Source organism: Strix uralensis, chromosome 4 (genome assembly GCF_047716275.1).
Source record: "Strix uralensis isolate ZFMK-TIS-50842 chromosome 4, bStrUra1, whole genome shotgun sequence".
In the NCBI taxonomy this organism is placed as follows: Eukaryota; Metazoa; Chordata; class Aves; order Strigiformes; family Strigidae; genus Strix; species Strix uralensis.
This window is the reverse complement of record NC_133975.1, coordinates 119,877,128-119,898,539: the sequence shown is the minus strand read 5'-3', so window position 1 is coordinate 119,898,539 and position 21,412 is coordinate 119,877,128. Positions and strand designations below refer to the sequence as shown.

The window sequence follows — 21,412 nt, the reverse complement described above, 5'->3', positions numbered from 1 at the left end:
GATGGGATACCAGTGCCACTTTGGTGGTATTTGTAACACAACAAGTCTCTCTTTCTGTCTGTTATTCAGGCATTACTTATTAAGAGGTATTTCCAAAGGGATGCTGCTGGCCACTATTACCTTGATGGTCACTACTACCATTATATTATTCTCATGATAACATTGAAATGCTGTCCATTGAAATGTTCCTTACAGGAACATCACGAACAGATTTACTTTGCCATGTTTGAAAAGGCTGACATTTCCACAGACCAGCACTGCTCATTTGCAAAATTGAGACTGATTTCAAAAGGTCTATACACATCTCAAAGCTCCCACAGGACAGCCTAGCCTTGACTAATAGCCTGACACTGCTTTACAGTAGGACACTCTTCAGCTGCTGGAAAGCATTGAAGGGAGACTGAAACATTACCAAAGAGACAGCCAGCTTTTAGACTGCTCCATTTCTGCCAAAGAACTAGAGTAGGAACCTTTGTGGATCCACTAATATGCAAGAAAAGCAGATCTTTTCATCCAACTTTTGTAACTTTCCAAAATACACTTATCTATTAATTATTTCATACTACCAAATTATTTCAACCTATCTAAACTCTTTTCACCCCACTTATACCACAGATAACAGATGCAGGGACTAGATGATACCAAACACTTGAAAGTGACGCCTTATATTTTTATGGATCTGTAAATATATGAGGGATGTTGTCACTGTGATACATACAAATTATAAGAAAAACAAGGTTCCAGACAGATGACATCTTTTATCCTTTTTATCTTTTTATGGTACCATTTGATCTCTCTGTGAAGAGCAGATGTCAAATTCCTTCATCAGATCTGAGAAGGAAGCAGTGAGGCTCATGTTAAATCCAGGCTAGGAGCAAGGGCTCCGAGTGCTTGATTCCCCCAAGATTAATATCAGCACTGTGCACTGCTGGAGCCACCCGGCAGTATGAATTTGATAGGATTCAGATGTGGGCAAATGATTGCAGTTCTCTCACATCAGTCAGCCACTATGGAGCTGTATTCTTCTATGCTGGCTCTGTGCCAGGGGAGCAGGCAGGAGCAAGATGCACTGAGCTGACTCAACAAAGATTTCTGAACAAAGATCCACCAGAAGCTCAGCCTGTTGCGGCCTATAGCTGTGGCATTTTGGAGTGGACTTCAGGAACCCTCAGCCCAGCTGCAAGCTATTGGCATATCAATAACACCATTAACTTAATCTGTTACTGAGTTTTGAGATAGGTTGTTAGCACCTGAAGAGCAGAAAGCAGTGCCAAAAGGAGACAGAAGAGGTCAACAGCCTTATGGAAGAGCAGGAGGACCAAGCATCTAAAAGCTACCAGAAATAGAGGGATCTGCCAAAAGTAGTTATAAGTAAAATAAGCATTTATATTTGTAACTTACAGTCATAGCATTGACATTATGATTCTTTTCCCCCTTTCATCCCTGTCTGACATCTATACCCGATGCTGAAAATATGATTGTCCGACTGCAACTGGAGAGCTCAAAGTTGCAGTCCCCAGTAACCAGCAATCCTCTTAATGCAGTGATCCAGCACTACCATACCATCTCTTCCAGCTGTACCATTTCCTCAGGGTGGTGTCAGGATTAAGCCTGTCCCCTCGTTGTCACCACTGGACCACTATAACATCCTTGAACTTTCAAAGATGGATGCACAGTATATGGTCAATATGCCAAAGCCTTTCAGGGTCCTGTCCACCCTTAGGCTACCTCATTTTGCCACAGTGAGACAGACTCTTTGCTCATGTCAACAACATGGAGTTCAAGAGAAAGATGCAAATGTATACTGGTGAAGAAGACTGGGACTGGCCTTTCTTTCTCATTCCCCCTCCTGCACAGCACTGCTGAGATGTTTATTACTTTGGTGTCTATCTGCTGACTTGTACAGTATAAATTTGGACTGAGGTGATTTTTACAGTTCAACAAATACAAAATACTTTTTAGAGTCACACTTGGTCAGATACAAAGTCTGGAAAACATCATCCCAAAAGTTATCATAACTGAAATAAAATGAAATCATAATTCAGTCAGATTCAAAATTAGTCAAAGCAATGGAAAGTAGTGCTTCCAAAGCCTGAATCTGCTGTCTTTTTATGAGTTTCCCTCTGCTGAAGACTATAAACCCTTGATCAGATGATCTTTCCTGAAATGTAAAATATAGTGACTCAAGTTCAATTTGGTTATGCAAGAGCAACACTTACTGAAATCAGAGAGACTTAGAGCAAAAGGGGGTCCTACAAATCAGCTGCCCTGACATTAACAACTTGTTGCACAAGTATTGATAAAATCTTCAATACAAATGGTTATTTGGAAGATTAAGTCTGTACTCAGTGGACCTGGATTCTTCAAATGCATGAAATGACTCGGAAAATTGAGGGAACATCTTTTTCCCAGGTACTTAAGTAGTCACTTATCAACCTCATTACAGAGCTAAATACGTTTGAAAATGTAATCTTCGATCATAGTCTCAAAGGAGACAGATTTCTAGAGGTGCACAGATGTCCAGGAGGTTTACAAAGTGCCTAGTTGTTTAGTTCACAATAAAATCAATGAGAGTCAAGGGCCTCATATAAAACCATGTCGATCTGCCTAATTAAAAAACATAGATGCTAAGATCACATGTCTTGTTAAAAGCAGTGAGGTTGGAGCTCTTGCAAGCTCTGAAAGCTACACTTTGGGTTTCCATGATATAGTCCCCAGGCAGCTAGCAGGAGCACCTGATCAATGGGAACGAGGATGGGAGAGGTGTCAAGCCTGAACCAGCCTTGAGGCACAGCTGGGCTGTCAGGATGGAGATCTTGCAGCAGCGGAGAACAGATGGTCTGTAGAAAAGCTGACATTAAAACAGGCCAGTCCAGACCTTCACAAGGACATTTCAATCATATCTGCACTGTTTAAAGCAAGCCGTGGGTTTGCTTAGACAATTTGAGAAGGTGTTTCTTCTCTAAATAGCAACTTAGGATGAGAGTTGCCACTTCCAATTTAATCATCCTTCTTCGATGTAGCCTGGTGCTTTGCAGGTGGATAATTAACCTTGATATTCATTCGGACTTCAAAACACACAACTCCCATTGCTGTCAATTAGCTGACGATCTCAACTGCGTGTTGATGGAAGATTTTTGTGTGACCCTGGCAGTATGGCATTTGGGAAATTTCAGTAGATAATACAGTCATTCTGCTGGAGAAAGTCCTTCACAAATTACTGTAACAATTTTAGAATGGGAAGTGAGATTGTGCATTGGTCACTGGATTGAGTTTGCTAAACAAAACAAATGTACGTTAAAGTTTATCCTATTTTCTGCCCTTATTGCAACAGTGCATTCTAAAAGATCCCTCCAGATAATTGGCAAACCTTCTTGTTATCATGGTCTTGTACATCTCTGAGCGCAAGGAAGATGTCTTGATCTCAGCTAGGGCATTCAGAAGGTACCATACTCTTTAATACTAACATAAGGCTTGAGGCAGGGTTATTAACGATTGTTACAACATAATTTTTGATATATGAGGTGGTGCAATAAACACTGCAATATGAAAATGGGACACGGTATGGGAAGGGCCAGTGGCACTTTACTTTTCCTGTTGATTTTTTTGCATTTATAATAAAGAGTTACAGCCTACTGGTAACAAGATTAAATTAGTGGGCAGCAAGAAGTTTGAATCAGATTATTTCCCTGTTATCCCACAGTGGGTCACATTCTGCTAATGAGTTTTAACCCTGCAATCAGGCAAACATTCATCTTGAGAAATGAACAACTTCATTCAGGGCTTTTAAAGCAGTCAGCACAGTCAACAGCTAAAAAGAAATTGGCTCATACACAGTTACTTTCCTTTCTAAATATTTTTCTTCCTCCCTGATGAGAATGGGAGCTAATGGCATAAGTGAAACATTATTGTAGCAAAAGCCAAGAGCAGCCCAAGTCCCTTCCAGGTTAGAAACCCTGCCTTGTGACAAAGAAGGAATAGCTGATGCTCCACTGAATGCTTTTGCACAGGCTAGTTAGGACCTTTTGCGAAAGTTCCTAATATGAGCTCAATTTGACCTCCATATTTTCAAAGTACTTTGCCTCATCTACTGAGTGAAAATAGCAAAAAATAATAAATAAAAAGAAATATCGGTCTGTTGTGCTTTTCCCTGAATTTGAGAATGACATCAACCTTTGGGCCTTTTTCTGAAATATTCTGACAGTAGAAAAAATACTGACTACTCCATTTTCTACACAGGGTCAACATTACGAAGAGGAAAAACGGGCTTTGAGCCATGAAATAATTGCACTCAATAATCACTTAATAGAGGCCAAGGTGACAATAGATAAGTTGTCAGAAGACAATGTAAGTATTTAAATATGGATACATCTTGAGATTATATTCAAAAATAAATTGGGCCATGCACTTCCCATGAAATTATAGAATAATTTCTTACTGTTTACATAAAATGTAACTTGTCACCTCAACAGTTAAAATTCATGTTTGATTGTTCCCATCATTTTGTAAATTCAGCTCTCCTTATGCTGTGGGGTTGGGGTGAGACATTTCATTGATATTTTTTTCCTTATGTCTAACCAAAAAATGATGAAAAAAAATATTCTAAGAAATGGCAATATTCCTACATTGATTTTGCTATCAGTTTCAGTCTAGTACAGCAAACAGGTCGAAGCACATGATCAGAGCTATTACGTGGACACATGTATGGAGTGAGGATTCATCATAAGGATTTTAGGCACAGTGTAGAGCCCCAGATTTCCTGCAGTTCATCTGATCTTTCAGTCTTTGCTCACTGAAATGAGATGCCCAGCACAAGTGAGCAGTTCTAGCAGAAGGTAGGATTGATCCAACCTGGTTGCTCAGATTATTGTAGGGAGGTTGAGCCAGGTTTTCCCCAGCTGTGGTTCATGTGTAACAATTTACCTATCTCCATGTGGAATGAAACAGGGAATATCTCTGGCAATTGTCACCCTGCATCTCATTAAACACTCCTGAAAACTGGCATGCATACTGCACCTAGCAACCAAGCTCATGAAATCCTTCCAGGGACAAATCTAAAAAGACAGCAAAGAAAGGAAGATTGCATACATTTAGTTCATTATTGTGCCATTCTTTAGACACAATAAAAAATTCATCTACAGAAGACATGCTTCTGTTAGCGCTTATTTTTCAGCATCTTACATTCAATCTTCCCATATTTCATATGAACTCTTAATCATAGCAGGGAGCATTTGATCCCATTAATATGCCTGTTGATGTGAATTGTGCCTATGAGATTAATAGCTTTCCAGCGGAAACAAAGAGTTCACAATCTGACTCTTTACTTTTATAGAAATTGTGTTGAAACAACAGTTACTTCATAACTCTAATAGCTGTAACTAATGGAACATGGTAAATGCAATGGACTACATTTAAGTTTTAGAAGAACAGCTATACATCCAGACTAATTCACCAGACTAAGTCAGTGGAATTATTTCAGGTTTAAAATAGAGGGAAAAAAAAATTGTAAAACTCTCCTGATAAGTATGCATGCATTTACACTACTTCATGGAGTCAGGTTTGAGCCCACATTTGAAGAAGTGTTTTCAATATTCGTAGTTTTTAAAAAGCAGCTTAGACTGGACTGGAGTTCAGAGTACTCTTCTTCCAAGAAGTATTCTGAACTACTTTGAACATTAGAAGCCTCAAATAACAGTACCACTTCTTCATACTTGAGGTCAATTCACAGAAAAAATTCTGCCCTTAGTTATGTAGCATCATTAATGAAAGTATAGTTAAATTCTAAATTTTAAAATAAAGAACTATGAAACAAACCATTGATATTATACCTAATAAGTAGAGAGAGTGTTAAACTGAAGAATCCTACATGGGGAGAATGTGTTTGTGTCTTGACAATATTTCTTCCTTCAATTATATTTCCCCTTATTCTACTGACAGGTATGTAAAATGATGCTTTTGATGCAAAAACATGTTTTAGACTATGGGAAGCACTTTTGGCATTTATTGCTGATTATTGTGGCTGGTTTCCATTCAGATAAACATTAAAGGACAGAAAGTCACACCAGTTGCATGGCATGTCCCAGCACGTTGAGAACAAAGTACACGTGGCACATTTAACTCACATGTAATTTTTCTGTAGTAATTTTTAAAGCTGCTAAAATTAAAGTGTCAGAAATGCTTTTTGTACTCTCCATGACAACCGCTTCACAGAAACAGAGGCACACAGCTTTTGAAGAAAGGATTAGATCTTGGAGTGAATTCATTTTTGTGTACCTAGTAATGCCATATGGGACGTGGAGTACTTGTCTGTACCATACATTTTGCAGCAATATATTATGTGTTTAACGTGCATGTAACATGTCATAATCACATGTACATGCAACAGATATGGCTTTAAGTTGAATTCTTGGATTCCTACTCTTTGTATCTGTTTTTCAGGAATAAAAATAGTATGTATTAACATAACATAAAATTTAAGACCTACAGAAATGAATGTATCTCCCCAGTATATTTAAGGCAGAAGTGGTATGTATAAAAGCTCACAGAAAAAAAAAAAAAAAAAAAAAGACACAAACCAAGACTATCTCAAGGCCCTTGAATATGAAGATATAATGAACTCATGATCATAGGAAAACTACATTTACTACCCCCATGCCTCACAGACTCCCAGGAACATCTTGTTGCACTGTTGTTACAGAATATCTTTAAAATAGTATTTCAAAACAGAGGGAATTTCCACCATTCCTTTTCATAGAAGAACAAGTGGAACAGTAAAAATCTGCATAGAATACAATTATAACATCAACTCATAGAAAATTCAAATCATTTCAGTATTCAACAGCTTTTCTCTATAAACATTTTCTAATTTTTACAGATTAACACAGCCTAGTGTCCGTAGTACTTTTATGCTCTATCTCATCTATGCCCACCTACGAAGTCAACTTCTGAAGCCAACTGTTTTTAATGGCACCTAGATCAGGAAAAGCAACATACAAGTTTTACCTCCAGGGAGCCAAAGATACTGGTTGAAGGATACAGTTACAGAGTCATGTGTGCTAAATTAATTTTAGATGAAGGGCAAATCTATGTACTGAATTTTCCCATTAAATAGGCTGTGGGAGCCATTCAATATAAAAATAGCATAAGCGGGTTGTTTAAATTTTCTTTTTCCCTGTGTGGAATTCTCATGGTAATTTCTTACTCAGTAAAAATATCCTGTTCTGCAGCATCAAATATTTGCAGTGAGATTTAATATATTTGTATAGCTGCATTCTGCAAGATATGAAAGGAGCCAGGAACCAGCAAGAAAGTTTCTTAAGGAGACAAAAGCTTTCTTTTTTAAAAAAAATACAATGTATGTTTCTGCAGTGAATTTCTCCCACAGTCTCATAAAATAATTTAAGCATTTTCTAAAGTAATATTTTAGTGCTGATCTGGATAATACTCAGTAAAAATTGTCTGGGTTTGAATTTTCTTTTTGCTTAAAAGATCATATTTATTTCAGCCTTCATAGCTCCATGCATGTTAACAGTATTAAGTCCAGTTTCTAATGGTAAGTATCTATCTTTTGAAATGCAGATTACTGTTCTGTAGTAACAGTTCTCAAATTTTTCTTTTTAGTAATTTTATCAGCCCTCATAGAGCAAAGGGGCAAACATCTTTGGACCGTGCAAGAAACATGGAATCTTAATGTATTTAAAGTGTGCTCCGAATTTCTCCAAAGTCGATTTTTAAAAGATTGCTCAGGCATGGGAGAAAGGCTGAAAGACACAAGCTATTTGCAAACTTTAAAAAACAGGCTATTTTTTGTTTTTCTAGGAGCTCTATAGGAAGGACTGCAATTTAGCTGCTCAGTTGCTCCAGTGCAGCAAGAATTACGACAGGGCACATAAGCTTTCGGAGGTAATGTGATCAAACGTGGTGAATATTTAAAGAAATAAATATTTTATGGAAAACAGGTTATTTTACATGTATCAATTCCAGAACTTGTTTGCCCTTAAGGCTTTAACTCCCCGCCCTGCCCCTTAAGCAACAAGAGGGCTTGTGCACCTGTTGGTATTCTGTGCAGCTGAGGGAGGTGCTGACAAAATCACAGCCAGTGATCAAACTTGGAGGTACTCTCTTCCCCAAAATCTCTGCTACCTGGTAGAATGGGCCTGCACTGATCACATGAAAAATAAAGGTTTTAACAAAACCAAAGTGCTGAGAATTCTAGACTGCAAAATGCTGGGGGGGGGACGGACGGACAGGGGGGTGAGTGCAGGGAAATGACAAGATGCAGGCATGAGAGATTCTGATATAATCAATTTTCCTCCTGAAGCTATTTTCCAGTCCAGCTAATTTCTAAACGTGAATTTTAAAATGGACTAACAGAACAAATATCTTTTTCTAAAGCAACCAGAGCACTGAATGATTGATTTCTAAGGAGTAAACTTTAATTAATAATCCTTGCTTCCAAGGAAACTAGGCTTGAGAAACAGACTCCTTAAAGGGGAGGCAACTATCTTAGTGAACAAGACTTCTTTAGGGATTCAGGCCCTACACAAAGCAATAGCACCTTATGTGTATTGCTTCAGTGAAGGTCACAGAGAAAAGCTTTGCCTTCACCAGTCCCATCAGGTTAGTGTGGAATGTATAAACCATTTCTAAGCCACTAGACTGCTTCATAGCACTAAACAACCCTGGTAAATAAGGGTAGAGCAAGACTCTTCTTTCAAATGGGCAATGACTGGAACTGAGACAGAACTTCCAAATTAACGATTACCCTGGTCCTGTTATTTTCTCCTAGTAACTGACTTCCCTTAGCAATTCATATCCAGGAGTTATCATTACATTACTTACACTTGAAAGCACCCTACCTGTTAGCAAGAATTAGGACCTTAAAAGTACTTAGTGGTTTACTCGCCATAAACTATCACAAATGTGGGATCTCACCACAATTTCCTGGACTGTCATATACTCAATTAAATAGGCAGTCTCCAATCATAAGTCTAACTATTTATTAATTTAGGAAGTATGAATGTGCTATCACAGCCAATAAATTCCTTACAAATGCAAATATTGCCTGACAAAGTACTGTATATTACCCAGAAGCCTAATCTATGGTACAATATAGTAATGTGACAGCAATATCATTTTAGTAATTCCAGTTTCCAGTGCAATGCCCAGAAAATAATGTTCTTTTTCTTAACACATTTCATAATCTAGATAATGTGTATAAAATAGACCAACAGTGGTATTACAGGATACTAAAATAATAGCTGCCCCATACAGCAGTTTCATATTAAATTAACTGTATTTCTTTTCCTCATTTCTGTAGCAATTTACAGCAGCCCTATTTCACAACCTGTTTATTCAGCCTTTGTCGCATCTGTACTTACTATGACTAATATTGCTGTCTGCCAGCAGATTGGCAATATCATACTCTTTATTTCCAATGGAAGACATATGAGCTAATTAACAACATAATGATTAATCCAAAATATCCTGGAAGTTCTGTTGGTTGAAAAAATACTCATCCTACTCCACATTAACAAGAATGCCATTTCACAACATGCCATATTTTGAATACATCGAGTTTTGGGGACTAAACCAACTTTAAAAACTTCCCAGTGAAGCTAAAAGAGGAGCTCCATATCTTATATGATGTGAGATCATTACAAGGAGCAGGCACCTTAAATTTCTCTTGCCTAAAATAGAGGGGCATGACACCACTTCAGTTTTTCTAGGGTTCTCTCCTCTAGAGAAACAAGGAGGGAGTGAGATTGTTCAGCCTATAAGGATAACCACTGATTAGTTGGTAAAGAGGAACTTGATTTCTAGTTATAAAAAGAAAGTCCTGAGTAAATCAGAGTTCAGCCAAGTATTCAAGGGCTAAATTCCTAAGTGGCGTAAATCAACATGGGTATCAAAGAAGCTATCACAGTCACAAACTCAAAACTTAGTCCGAACATGAGTTCTTTTGATTTCCAGCAAGAAATACTAAGAGACAGCCATCATGCAGCACTTTCTCATATCCCTGTTTGATCATTGATAGAGGTCTGAAATGAGCAAGATAAAATGGAACTGGCAAGCATGCTTGGTGATACCTGCCTAGGCATTACCTACCAGACTTTTGAGCCACACCAAGGAATGAGGTCTCTCAATCTCTTCTGGTCAATATGACAGAATAGCAGGTGGAACCACCATTCAGAGAGCTGATCCTGACTTTCTCCAAACACTATATGATTTCTGATGCATAACAGACTTATCGATTAATTCTGACCAGTCTGTCACAGGAATCATAATGTAAATTCAGGTCTTAGCTCTTGTTTCTGCCAGTGTAGTAAGAAACTAGAAAAGCAGTCAGCTAGCAGCTGCTGGAAGAGGGGAACATGTTGAGGCTTGATGGTTGATCTGACAAGCAGCGTCCAAGTGCTGGGGCAAGGAAGCCAGTTTGGTTTGCTGCTTCCAAGCATAGAAACACTCCTGTCATAGCAGCCAGTATCATTGCTTTAAGTGTCAGTGAAACCAACTTTCCTGCCTCTTCAAACAGCATTGTTTATCAAATGCGACACTGAAGGGCAGGAGCCAATTTGGCACTGGGTTGGAGGCAAGACAAGCTTAAAGAGAGGCTAAAGAACAGAATAGATCTGATCTCTTCCTCCTCTTTCCTCACCCCAGCAGAGACCTCCACACTCCAGCTGCAAATCACAGACAAGCATGCAGTCTGGGAAGTGTTGCTGCAGGCTGTAATTCCCTGCCTGCCTTTTTAAGATTGTTGTTTACTACATTCTTTACATCATTCCCATCCAACCTGAATTAGCTTGAAAGGAAACATTTCAGTTTCACAGTGTTTTCCATGAGGGGAGGCAGACGAAGATTTCCAAATGTTAATAAATGATAGTCATTTGATTACGTTTGTTTTCAGAAATGCACAAAGATTGTGGCCATCACATTAGTCAAAGAACCATGTATAGTGGGCCATGTAATGTCATAAACAGCACCCATCTATCAATGTTGTATAAGCCCAAGCAGACACCAGTATTGATGTGCACCGTTTTCTCCTGTCCCCTTTGCCATCTCTTTATGTTACAGTTGCCATCTGACTTTCAGGAAAGAGTCAGCATCCATCTGGAAAAACATGGGTGCAGCCTTTCTGTCCCCTTGTGCCACACATCTTATGCTGATACCATACCCACTTGTGTCATTGCCAAAGTACTGGAAAAACCAGATCCAAACAGCTTGTCTTCACACTTGTCAAGCCCATCTACAAGGGATCTCAATTTTCAGGACTCTGCCGGAAAACTCGGACAAAGGCCCCAGTACAAGTCGGACATCTACTGCAGTGACACCGCCCTTTACTGCCCCGAGGAGAGGAGGAGGGAGAGGAGGCAGAGTGTGGACACGCAGGTGAAAGACGTGGGGTTCCTGCGGTCCCAGAACTCCACGGACAGCACCGTCGAAGAAGACGGTTTCCATTCCAGCTTCTCTCATGAAGCCTTCCCAGAGTACATTACCTCTCTGCCGACCTCCAGCTCCTACTCCAGCTTCAGTGTCACATCTGAGGAGAAGGAGAATGCCCAAGCCAACACTCTGACAGCCTCTCAGCAAGCGATCTACATGAGCAACCGAGATGAACTGTTTGAAAGAAAATCACCTGCAGGTTATGAGCATCAGGGAAGTCCTAGGTTTGCCAAATCCAAACCTGCGCAGCACATGGAGCTTGCCGACGACAACGAGAATTCACCCACTTTTGCCAGGACTCTGCCTCCATATGCAAATGAACCTTTTCATTTCTCAGCCATAACACCGCAGCAGGCTTTAGCGAATCAGAAAATGAGGAATGAGTGCAGGAGCACCCACCTTTCAGAAGAAGACTTGCCTGGACAATGGAGGCAATTGAGCGTGGAGGACATTGGTGCATACTCTTACAGGAACACTGGCAGGCTGTCACCCTGTAGCTTTTCAGAGCAGTACTACAGCAGCCCTATCAAGAAGGGAGACAGTCGAACAAGCCCCATCTATGCTAGTTACAAAGCAGATAGCTGCTCAGAGGGAGATGATATCTGCCAAAGCAGACTTGTGGATTCTTGCTTCCTGAGAACAGACAGTGGCCTGAATATTGACATCAGCACTAGCTGTAAACAGGACAAATTGCCCACTTACAAAACGAAAGAATCAAGAGACCAAAAAAATGAAAGGATCACTGTCCAATTATGCAGTAACAAAAACATCGAAAATAGCCCAGTATTGAAAAGAGAATACGTGGACGTGAGCCCTAACAGTTCAGCAGAGTCCCTCAATCAGAGTTCAGTGGAGGCTTCAGAAATCCACCAGTCTTCCATGGAGCAAGGAAGCCATTCGGGGATTCACAGCAAACAGCAGCAGTTTCAACGGACTGGGAGTACTGGTTTGAGTCGGAAGGACAGCCTTACAAAAGCACAATTATACGGAACCCTTCTGAACTAGACATCTTCCAAAACGGCAATAAGATAACAAACAAAAGGAAGCAAACAGCATTTGATACTTCTAGTGAACAATAAGGTTCTAAGAAACAAGATTATTATAAAATATATATTCATAATGGTACTATATGTTTAAAACAAAAGCTCTTCAAAAATGTTATACAGCACTTTTCACTTAACATCCTTTCCACGTGGGAGACTGTCCCCTCCCCTCTTTTATAAACCTGAAATATTTTTATAAACAAATGGTATTTATTAGACTATCCTAAGCTATTTGAGCAGAATTCTTTTCCCTTCAAGCAGGTTTCTTATTTATTTTTGTGCATGAGGCCATCTGTGCCTAAGCTCTTGGAGGAAAAGGGTAAAATCATGACGGCGGTGATAAAAAATAAATCCACCTGATAAAATACCATAAAATGTCATGTGAAAACAAAACAAACAAGAATGGTGAATTTGAAGAAGTATATTTTTTAACAAGAATGGAATTGTATCTTAGGTTATTTCATACAAATGTATTTATGAGTGATTAATGTATGCACAAAGTGATACTAATATTTTGTTCTTTTAATCCACTGTGTTTCTGCTTTCCTATTTTTCCTTGTATACTACCTCAAAAGTAATTGAGGGTTTCTTTGTCACATTTTCTGTAGGCTTGCATTTATATTGTCTAAAATGCATGCAGTGTCATAATTAATACTGTATTTTGCATTACTTAATAAAAGACACCAGTGGAGATGCTTTGGGGTGGTTTTTTCCTTCATTAAAACATACCCTGGGCAACAGAAAATGGGATTGCTCTGGGTGGCATCAGTCCAGCAAAAGTTAACAAATAAAGCTCCTGGTTTAGATTGCTTTCTAAAGGATTCTCTCTTTCTCTGTAAGCTCCAGAGCACTGGTTCTCCATCTGCAGCCCCTGGGTGTGGAAGGACAGGTTCTCATCAGCCTGTGAAAAGTAAAAAAGGAAAACAAACTGTTTATCAACAGGCTTAAATTCACTAGGCAGGGCCCTGCACACTGAAAGGAAAATTGAAAACTACTTGAAAACTTGCGACTTAAGCTTCTCCTCCATTACACACGTACTTGACATGATCTTTTAGGTCTTTAGGACTGTTACCTTCCACAGTTGCCCTTTTTTCATATGTAGCTTGATATTTCTAATAGAGATTTTTCTAAAGCTTAAGGGAAGTCTGACCTTCTGTGGCCAATGGGCATTTCACCTCTGGCTCTGAGAAGCCGTAGTTTTACCTGTACTTTTTGCATTTTCCACTGAGTTTTCTGTTTCTCACTATTTCACCATTAAGGAGTGTACAACTTGGACAGCAGCAGAAGGGGAAGAACAAAAGGAGAAAAGGAGAAAAGCAAAAAAAAAAGAAAGAAAAGGAAATCCTGTGGATTTCCTTCTTGTCTTCAGTATTGCTGCTTGGTAAGAGGCAGAATACAGCAACAAATATTTAATAATTCTTTTAAGTCGTGTTCATGTAACACGTATACTATACTTGAAATACTGACTTTTACCAGCTCATGTATGGTGAAAGACCTTACTTAATGCAATATGTGGTAGTAATCAGTGAGATCACTATGGAAGTCTGAACCTAGTTCTTTATAAAGCTAAAATAATGACCTACCATTCAATACCTATTAAGAAAATATATATTTTCTCCTGATTCTGTGAAAACAGTCACCTGCCAAGTAATTATGAACCACAACTATAGAACTGCTCATTTCCTTCATAAATGTCTTAAATCAAGAGGCCGCAGATTCAATGCATTTGGCATCAACAATTCCCACTGCTCTCCATATTCTTCATGGATAATACAAAAATTTGACCATTATTGATGCGTGCAAGTACTTGCTGTGCTGTTTCAAAGATCTGTCATCAGGTCCCTACAGTTCCTCTGAGATCTGTAGCAGCATCGTGGATAACAATGGTAGCTAATAATATCATACAGGTAAGGCACAACATAACTTTAAAGTGAGGCTTATTTCAGTACAAAACCTATAAGATACCTTGTGCTTTTATGCTCCCACACTTGCTCACAGTGAGTGGGAGTGGCAGGTCATGCCACAAATAATTTCATGAAGTCCATAAAAAATGCATAGAATAAACTTTCCAAAGGCCAACTGCTTCTTATGGCAGAATCTGACCTGCAGTATATAGACTTGGAGATCCAGAAAAGCTTTTTTTTCCCCTTCAAAACAGTAAGATAGATACAAAAAAATCTCACTGTTGTCTCATTCAGGTATGTAAAATTTAGACAATATCTAAGGCAAGACATTCATTTCTCTGGTCAATGAATAGAGGGATTTGTATGCAAGAGATGAAAACTAACTGTTATCTCACCTAAGAAAATATGTAAGCTATGGAACAATAAATTGTGACATTTATGAACTGGAACACAGTATCAGACTAATCCTTTTATAATATCATTCATTATTTGACACTAAGCTGCTATTTTGGCAATCACACAAAATTAAGTTTCTGCAAGATATTATATATCCGATTATCTAATATCCTGTTCTATTATATTCTTTCATGCTACTGCAGTTTCAAAGTCTGCTTCCATGCTTCACTTGACTCTTTTTCCCAGTTTATGTGCACTAATACATAGATTGAAACCAGTCTTTTCAGCCAGTTAGTACTGGGTTTCCCTTGTAAAATAGCCTATAACCTTGTAACATTTTTCTGTAATGAATTCTGTTACAGAACAGTATGTAACCCTATAATGAATTTCAACTGAATCAATCAAAACGGCTAGAAAAGCTCTTCAGCTTTAATGTGTTGATTTTAATTTCTCCTTAATCAGAAAAAGTGACAGTAAGTTTGCAAATTTTCTATGAACATGAGAAAAAAAGTTTAAATAATTCACCTAAATTTTCTCAGATTTATGGGTTTAACTATGGTTTGGTTTAATTTTTCCAAACAGAACTTTGAAAGATTATAATAAGGTATTTCCTCCTTTTTTTTTTTTTTCAATTCAGTTTAGATTTCTTGAAAGAATCACAAAGAGAGAGAGACCTGACACATAAGGCTAAAAAGATACTAGGTGTTTTCACAATAGATTTAAATTTTCTTTGTGGTGTCTTAATTTTTTGCCTACCTTCAGCTTTCACACTGAGAGAAAATCATCCAAAACATCGTGTCATGGAGAAGATTTTTGAAGTATGTCATTAGAGATATTTAAAACTGTGACTTTAGGAGGGGTCTGTTGTGCCACCAGACAACTCAACTTGTTTGGCCCAAGTACAGATTTAATAGTCACTGAAGTTTTAGGAGATTGAACATCGTTAAAAATAGACAAAGTAGTAAGGGGTGGGAGAGCAAATCAATATCTTGTTCAGAAGGAGAAGATACTCTTTGACCCAGGTGAAAGGGGTGGTAGACCTGTCTGCCACAGCATTCCTCAGAGCACTTACATTCTGTAGGACATTTGTAATGGAGAGCACCATCTAAAGCATTGTCCCAGAACAGCTTACTTCCATTTTTTATTCAGGCAGGTGTGGTTTGATGAACTTGACTCTACTCTTATGTTCATTTAATGACAAGTGACTCCAGAAACACAAATCAACAGATCTTCAGCCAAAGAAAAGTGCCCCAGACCCCTCCACTGCAGTAGCTGAGAATTTGCCTCAAAATACCTTTTCCAAAGGACATAAATGCCAGTCTTCTCTTAAGCATTATAAAAATGCCAAGGTGTTGCCATGCTGCCACAAAACTTCATTTTTCCAAGTGATGTCTGAAGTAGTCAAATTCTGTATGCAGGGTTTGTAGGTACCTATAGCAGGATTTTTGCTTTGATTAATTATTTCATTTGCCATGAGTAAGAACAGAAAGGGTGAGGAAAAGAAGTGGCAAGTCCTCAAGAGTGCATTGAAGCAGAAGATGAGAAATGTCATTTTAATGAATGAAAACCGAAAGCAAAATGTACATGACACAGAACACTGATCAGGGAAAAACAAAGGGGTTGAAAGAGATCAGTGAAGCATATCAAATCACATATTAAAACAGATAAGAATACAAAAAAGGTACCAGGGAAATAGGATACAATTCACTAGGAATAATAGTGCATGAGCATTATGAAATCATGAAAAGCAAATGCATTTTCTGAGACGTGAAAATAGTATTCTCACTCCAAAGTAAGACTAAAAAAAGACACAAAATCTCAATAATTTTGAAAAACACATATCACTTTCTTTTAAACTTTTAAGAAGTCTAGAAATAGCTAAAATTTCTATGTTTAAACCATGGCAAGTCACAAAATAGGTAGTTTTCAATTCAGCAGTTTCTAACTTCTCCCAAACCAGAGAATTTATCAAACTAATTCTTTCCCCTTCCAGCACTTTTAATTAAAAAGAATTTCCTCTCCAACATCTATCACAGAGCACGATTATAGAGCTACTTAGATTAATTTCCCCTTGTTTAATTTTAAAATACTAATTGACATCCTTTGGACTTTCCTATAAAATTGTTATCCCCACTTGTGTTTACAACCTTGTAATCCTTACAGACTATTATGATATCGCTCCTTAAATATTTCTTTGATTATGCAGATGTAGTCCCCTCAGTTTTTCCTTGGAAGACACTCCGTTCAGGACTCTAACTATTTCTAATTCTCTTCAAGGAACACCCTCCTCACCTTTCTACTCCTGAACACCAGAATATTTTAATATGAACACTGAGTTGCTCAAACCCACTGCAGAAAAAAGCAGTACAAGGAAAGGAGGGGACTACACAGATTAGAGCAACTGCATGTGTGATGCTCCCAGCACTGAAATTCTCAATAAATGTAGGTAGTTGGTTAGAGTCATCCATAAGAAAAGCCTTACTCAAATGAAACGTATTTTCATATAGCCAATTTTAAAGTTTTGCATTTTGATGGGAAGAATGCCAGGCCATGTTTCTAGAATGGGAGCCTGTCTCCTGGAAATCAGTGGATTTGAAAAGTAAGTATTGTTCATATATTTCCATTTTGTGTTGTCCAGATTTCTTGAGCACTTCCATAGTAGCATCTGGATATTCTCAAAGAGCTTTGGGCTTGCTCATGATGGATTTGACACCTGTAGGGTTGATTTGTATTCTTCCATTGCTGGTAAGTTTGAGGATTTGTTTTCAGCTATACTGTTTTCAAGTCCTGCACAGAGTTTCAGTTGCAAGTTTGTTAGGCTCTGTCTCTCCCAGAATCAATAGATCTGAGTCTCCTTGGTACCAGGTTTTCTAAGCCTGTAACCCCCATTAAAGCAGTTCCATTTCCAGTCTTAGAGATCTCTGCCCTCAGTGTAAGCAGCAGCTTCTAATGACCATCAGACAGACAAGCTGATCTGTATGCATGTTCCTGTCTACATGGTCTTACATCAATGTTACCAGAAGATTTTCATTGTTTTCCCAATCTTTCCTCCATGTCTTTTTTAAAAACCTCATTGTTATAAAACAACTTTAGCAATTCAGTCATTCTTTAGCAGCCTGTCATTCATTCCAGCTCCTCTCTGATGTTGTTTTCTCTTTGGTATTTTCTTTTGACTGTATTAGCAAAGCTATTTTAGTCATTGAGAGCTTTTGTTCAGCTAAAGCTAAAAAGAATTATTTCAGTTCTCATGGAATTAAAGGTTTTGCTGCTTGGGCAGTGAATGCACTTCTACTGACATTCAATCTTGCCCTTTTCCCTTGCTGGTTTTACACTTTTATTCTGTGGAAAAATATGTCTTTTTTTTTTTCTCCCCTCACTTGAGAAAGCTTCTATCGCAATTCTTCTCCACTTTCAGTGCAGAATCTTTTATAACACTCAGATCCAAGAGCTGTCTCCCTTACAAAGCCACAATTATCACTTCTCAGTCTATCTTAATACCTCCATATGTGCTTTCTAAATGAAGCAATAAGTGCCTGAGGAGAAACTTGACCTCAGAAGTATGTACTTAAGTACTCTGATGAGCAAAGTCCTATATGATGTGGCTGGAGAGGATGTACCATTATCTGTAGATCCACTATGTGCTGTGAGAATTTGTCTAAGTATGAGCAATATACTCTAACCCTTTACAAAATAATTAAGTATATATATATTATGTCTCTAATGAATAGCTACTGACCATTTTCATGTCAAGCTACACTGATGTTGAGCTTTAACTACAAAAACCCTAACCTCTTAATTGTCTTAAAAGAGATAAAATTACATTTGCCCACAGTAAAGAAATTTTAACAAGCAGGTCTTCAATTTAGGTTTCGAAGTGAAAATGGATTTATTGAGATTTTACCTTATAAAGTCTTACTTTCTAAAGTAACTTGTCTTATAAAACATCTCTGAATACCCACAAAGCCAAATCCCCACAAACCTCTGATTAGCAGGACAGAGCAGATAAGAATCACAAGGGAAACAGAATCCTAATGTCATCTTTACTGCCATGTAACACTAGGTCAAAGTTTCCTAAAGCCTCGAAAAATGTGACTTCAATTGCAGCTAGTTATACAGGTCAGAGTCCCAGGGAGATCCAGGAGTAAAGTCTCCATCTGCAACAGAGGTGGGCAGAAGGCTCAGCTGGTCATCACCCATGAGTGGTCCCCAGACAGCTTTTTACCCCACAAGATCTGCTTAGACACCAGCTTGGTGTCTAAGGCACCACTGTGAAGAGCCTGGCTCTGTCCTCCTGATAACCTCCTCACAGGTTTTGGAAGGCGGCTGCTGTTCAGAGCACCCTGAGCTTTCTCTTCTCCAGGCTTCTGCAGCACCCATACTGCAAAGAAGTACACTCTGCTTTCTGCCAGATGATGGCAGCTCCTCATGGCTGCCAACGGCCCCACATCCTACACCTGTGGGAAGTGACAAGGTCCCTCCCACCCCAATCCTTTGCTGAGGTAAGGATCATCCCTGCAGACAGTTACTACATCCCAGAATAGGGAGAATATCTTTATCTGCAATGGTCAAAACTGTGATTGATACAAGATGCAACCGTTGGAAAAGATCCCTGATGGGAGTTAAATGCCTTCTCAGCAGCACACCCATCACTGACATATATACATTAATACTCTAACTACGATTATTCAGACAAATTCTTATTTCTGAAGTCAGCTCCAATGAATTCATATTTAAATTTATCCACCCATCTAGATTTTTTCTTTGTAATTTATGAATCAGAGCAGACACACATATGAGCTGCAGAGCCACAGCAATATTTACTATACCTAGCTGAGCAATGACAGGTCTATGATTTAGAAGAAGAGAAACAGCAGCAAGTCCCATGTTAATTAAATTCGTAATGTCAATGTCAGTCAGCATCCTTTCCAATTCCAGTTCTTCACATGTGACATCGTAAAACAGATCACAAGGAATAAAAAGTATTCTCGGCACATAATAGTTATGAATTTCAGCAGGCTCCCAGTCAAGCCCTCATTTATTTTTTTCCTACAGTAGAAAGCCTCTTAGTCTGGACACCAGTTGTGTAGGGTGGTATGAGGAGGAAGCCCTATACTGAATGTCCAGACAGCATGCAACCTCTCACCTCAAGGAAGCTACTGTGCTACAGACCTTATGAGGTGGGTTCAACAGTAGCAACACTTCTAACAGGAATTATGAATGTCAACTCTGGTGGGATTATTTTTGGCAGGGAGATAAATCAGGGTTTATGATTCACTTGACCATAATATGACAATTTATTTCAGTGGTCCTTCAGCACCTCAGTCTTTATGCTCCACAAGTGAGACAAATGCTATTATCCCCAAAGCCCGGAGAGTTACACTAAAATGAGATGCCTAATCCTAGCGAGATAGTAAGGAGTTACCTATTTTAGTTTTGTCAGACTTTAAAGATCTTGGCTTTGTGTTTATGTTATAAGTTGAGAAATAGATAAAGAATGAAAGCTCAAGTTCTCAAGCTCAGTCTTAGCACAGGAATGAATTATTGTTTTCTAATTTATTCCCACTTACCTGTGCTTTCAGAGTCCACAATAGCCTGAAGGTGAGGAAGACAAGACCTGAAGCTGGAAGAAAGAAAATTCAAAAATTAATCTGTACATGTAAACCATTAAAATGTCAAGTAATTTCTAAGACATTAGTACTTATGTACAGTAAAACAGATTTTTTTCATATTTTGCCCAGTGAATACACAGTGGGGCAGCCCAGAGAAAATACGTAACTGAGCTGAGAACTTGCATCTTGATGTTTTGGACCAGCTTGAATTTTCCTGACAAGCTGCAGGATAGATAAGGAATGGAAGCAGAGCAAGAATGATGGCTGTGTCAGCACAAAATGCAATAAAACGTTCCAGTCACAACATTTACTGTGTTCCCCTGATCTTTAGGGTACATTACATCACAGAGAAAGGCTTTTAGCAACACAGACTATCTTCTTTCATTCTCATTCTGGCTTCCCCCCATCCCCCTCTTTTTAAAGAGAAAAAAATCATGTTTTGCAAGCTACAGTGATACGGGTTTTTCTGTTAGAGCTGTCAGTCCCGCCTACAATGACATGACTTGTGTCAGTAGGGAAAAACAATACCAAGACTAAATCAGTTTAATGGAAAAAGATTTGTTACTCAAGGAGAAATGGTCTAATTGAAAAGAAAGTCAGTAAACAGCTCATTACTGAGATCTCAGAGCCCAGAAAGGCAAGGTGTGGAAACACAACAAATCCAGTGAAGTCACACTTTGCAAAGACCCCAAACAAGTATTTTATTTAAAATAGGTTTAGACTGCCTTGTACTTTTCTTTCGTTCTCTATTGATGATGAAGATGAAATGCACTTTTTGGCACTCTAGACAGCACTAATTAAACTTGATTTCTTGCTTGAGCTCCTCATAACTCTACTTGTCTCTCACTTCTAAGACTATTTTGTTTTGAGCTTTAAATTTCTGCTTTGTTTAGAGAGAAAGTGTTGCTCCCACTCAAACAACCTAACTTGCAACTCATGAAAATACACACACAATTCCTAAGCCCTGTCAAATAGTTAATTTGTCCAACATTTGTATTTTATCCTTATGAAAAAT

At 38.5% G+C, this 21,412-nt stretch overlaps 1 protein-coding gene across 5 annotated transcripts in view; it reads left to right on the top strand.

The window, feature by feature from the left end:
• Window positions 1-13,184, top strand: part of BEGAIN (brain enriched guanylate kinase associated) — a 165,643-nt gene extending 152,459 nt beyond the window's left edge. For all 5 annotated transcript variants that reach the window (XM_074865243.1, XM_074865240.1, XM_074865242.1 and 2 more), the window contains 3 exons: window positions 4,240-4,347; window positions 7,819-7,902; window positions 11,077-13,184. In XM_074865243.1, coding sequence (XP_074721344.1) covers window positions 4,240-4,347; window positions 7,819-7,902; window positions 11,077-12,450 — 1,566 coding nt within the window. In that variant the 3' untranslated portion in view covers window positions 12,451-13,184. The remainder of the gene's footprint in view (window positions 1-4,239; window positions 4,348-7,818; window positions 7,903-11,076) is intronic.
• Window positions 13,185-21,412: the final 8,228 nt, after the last annotated feature.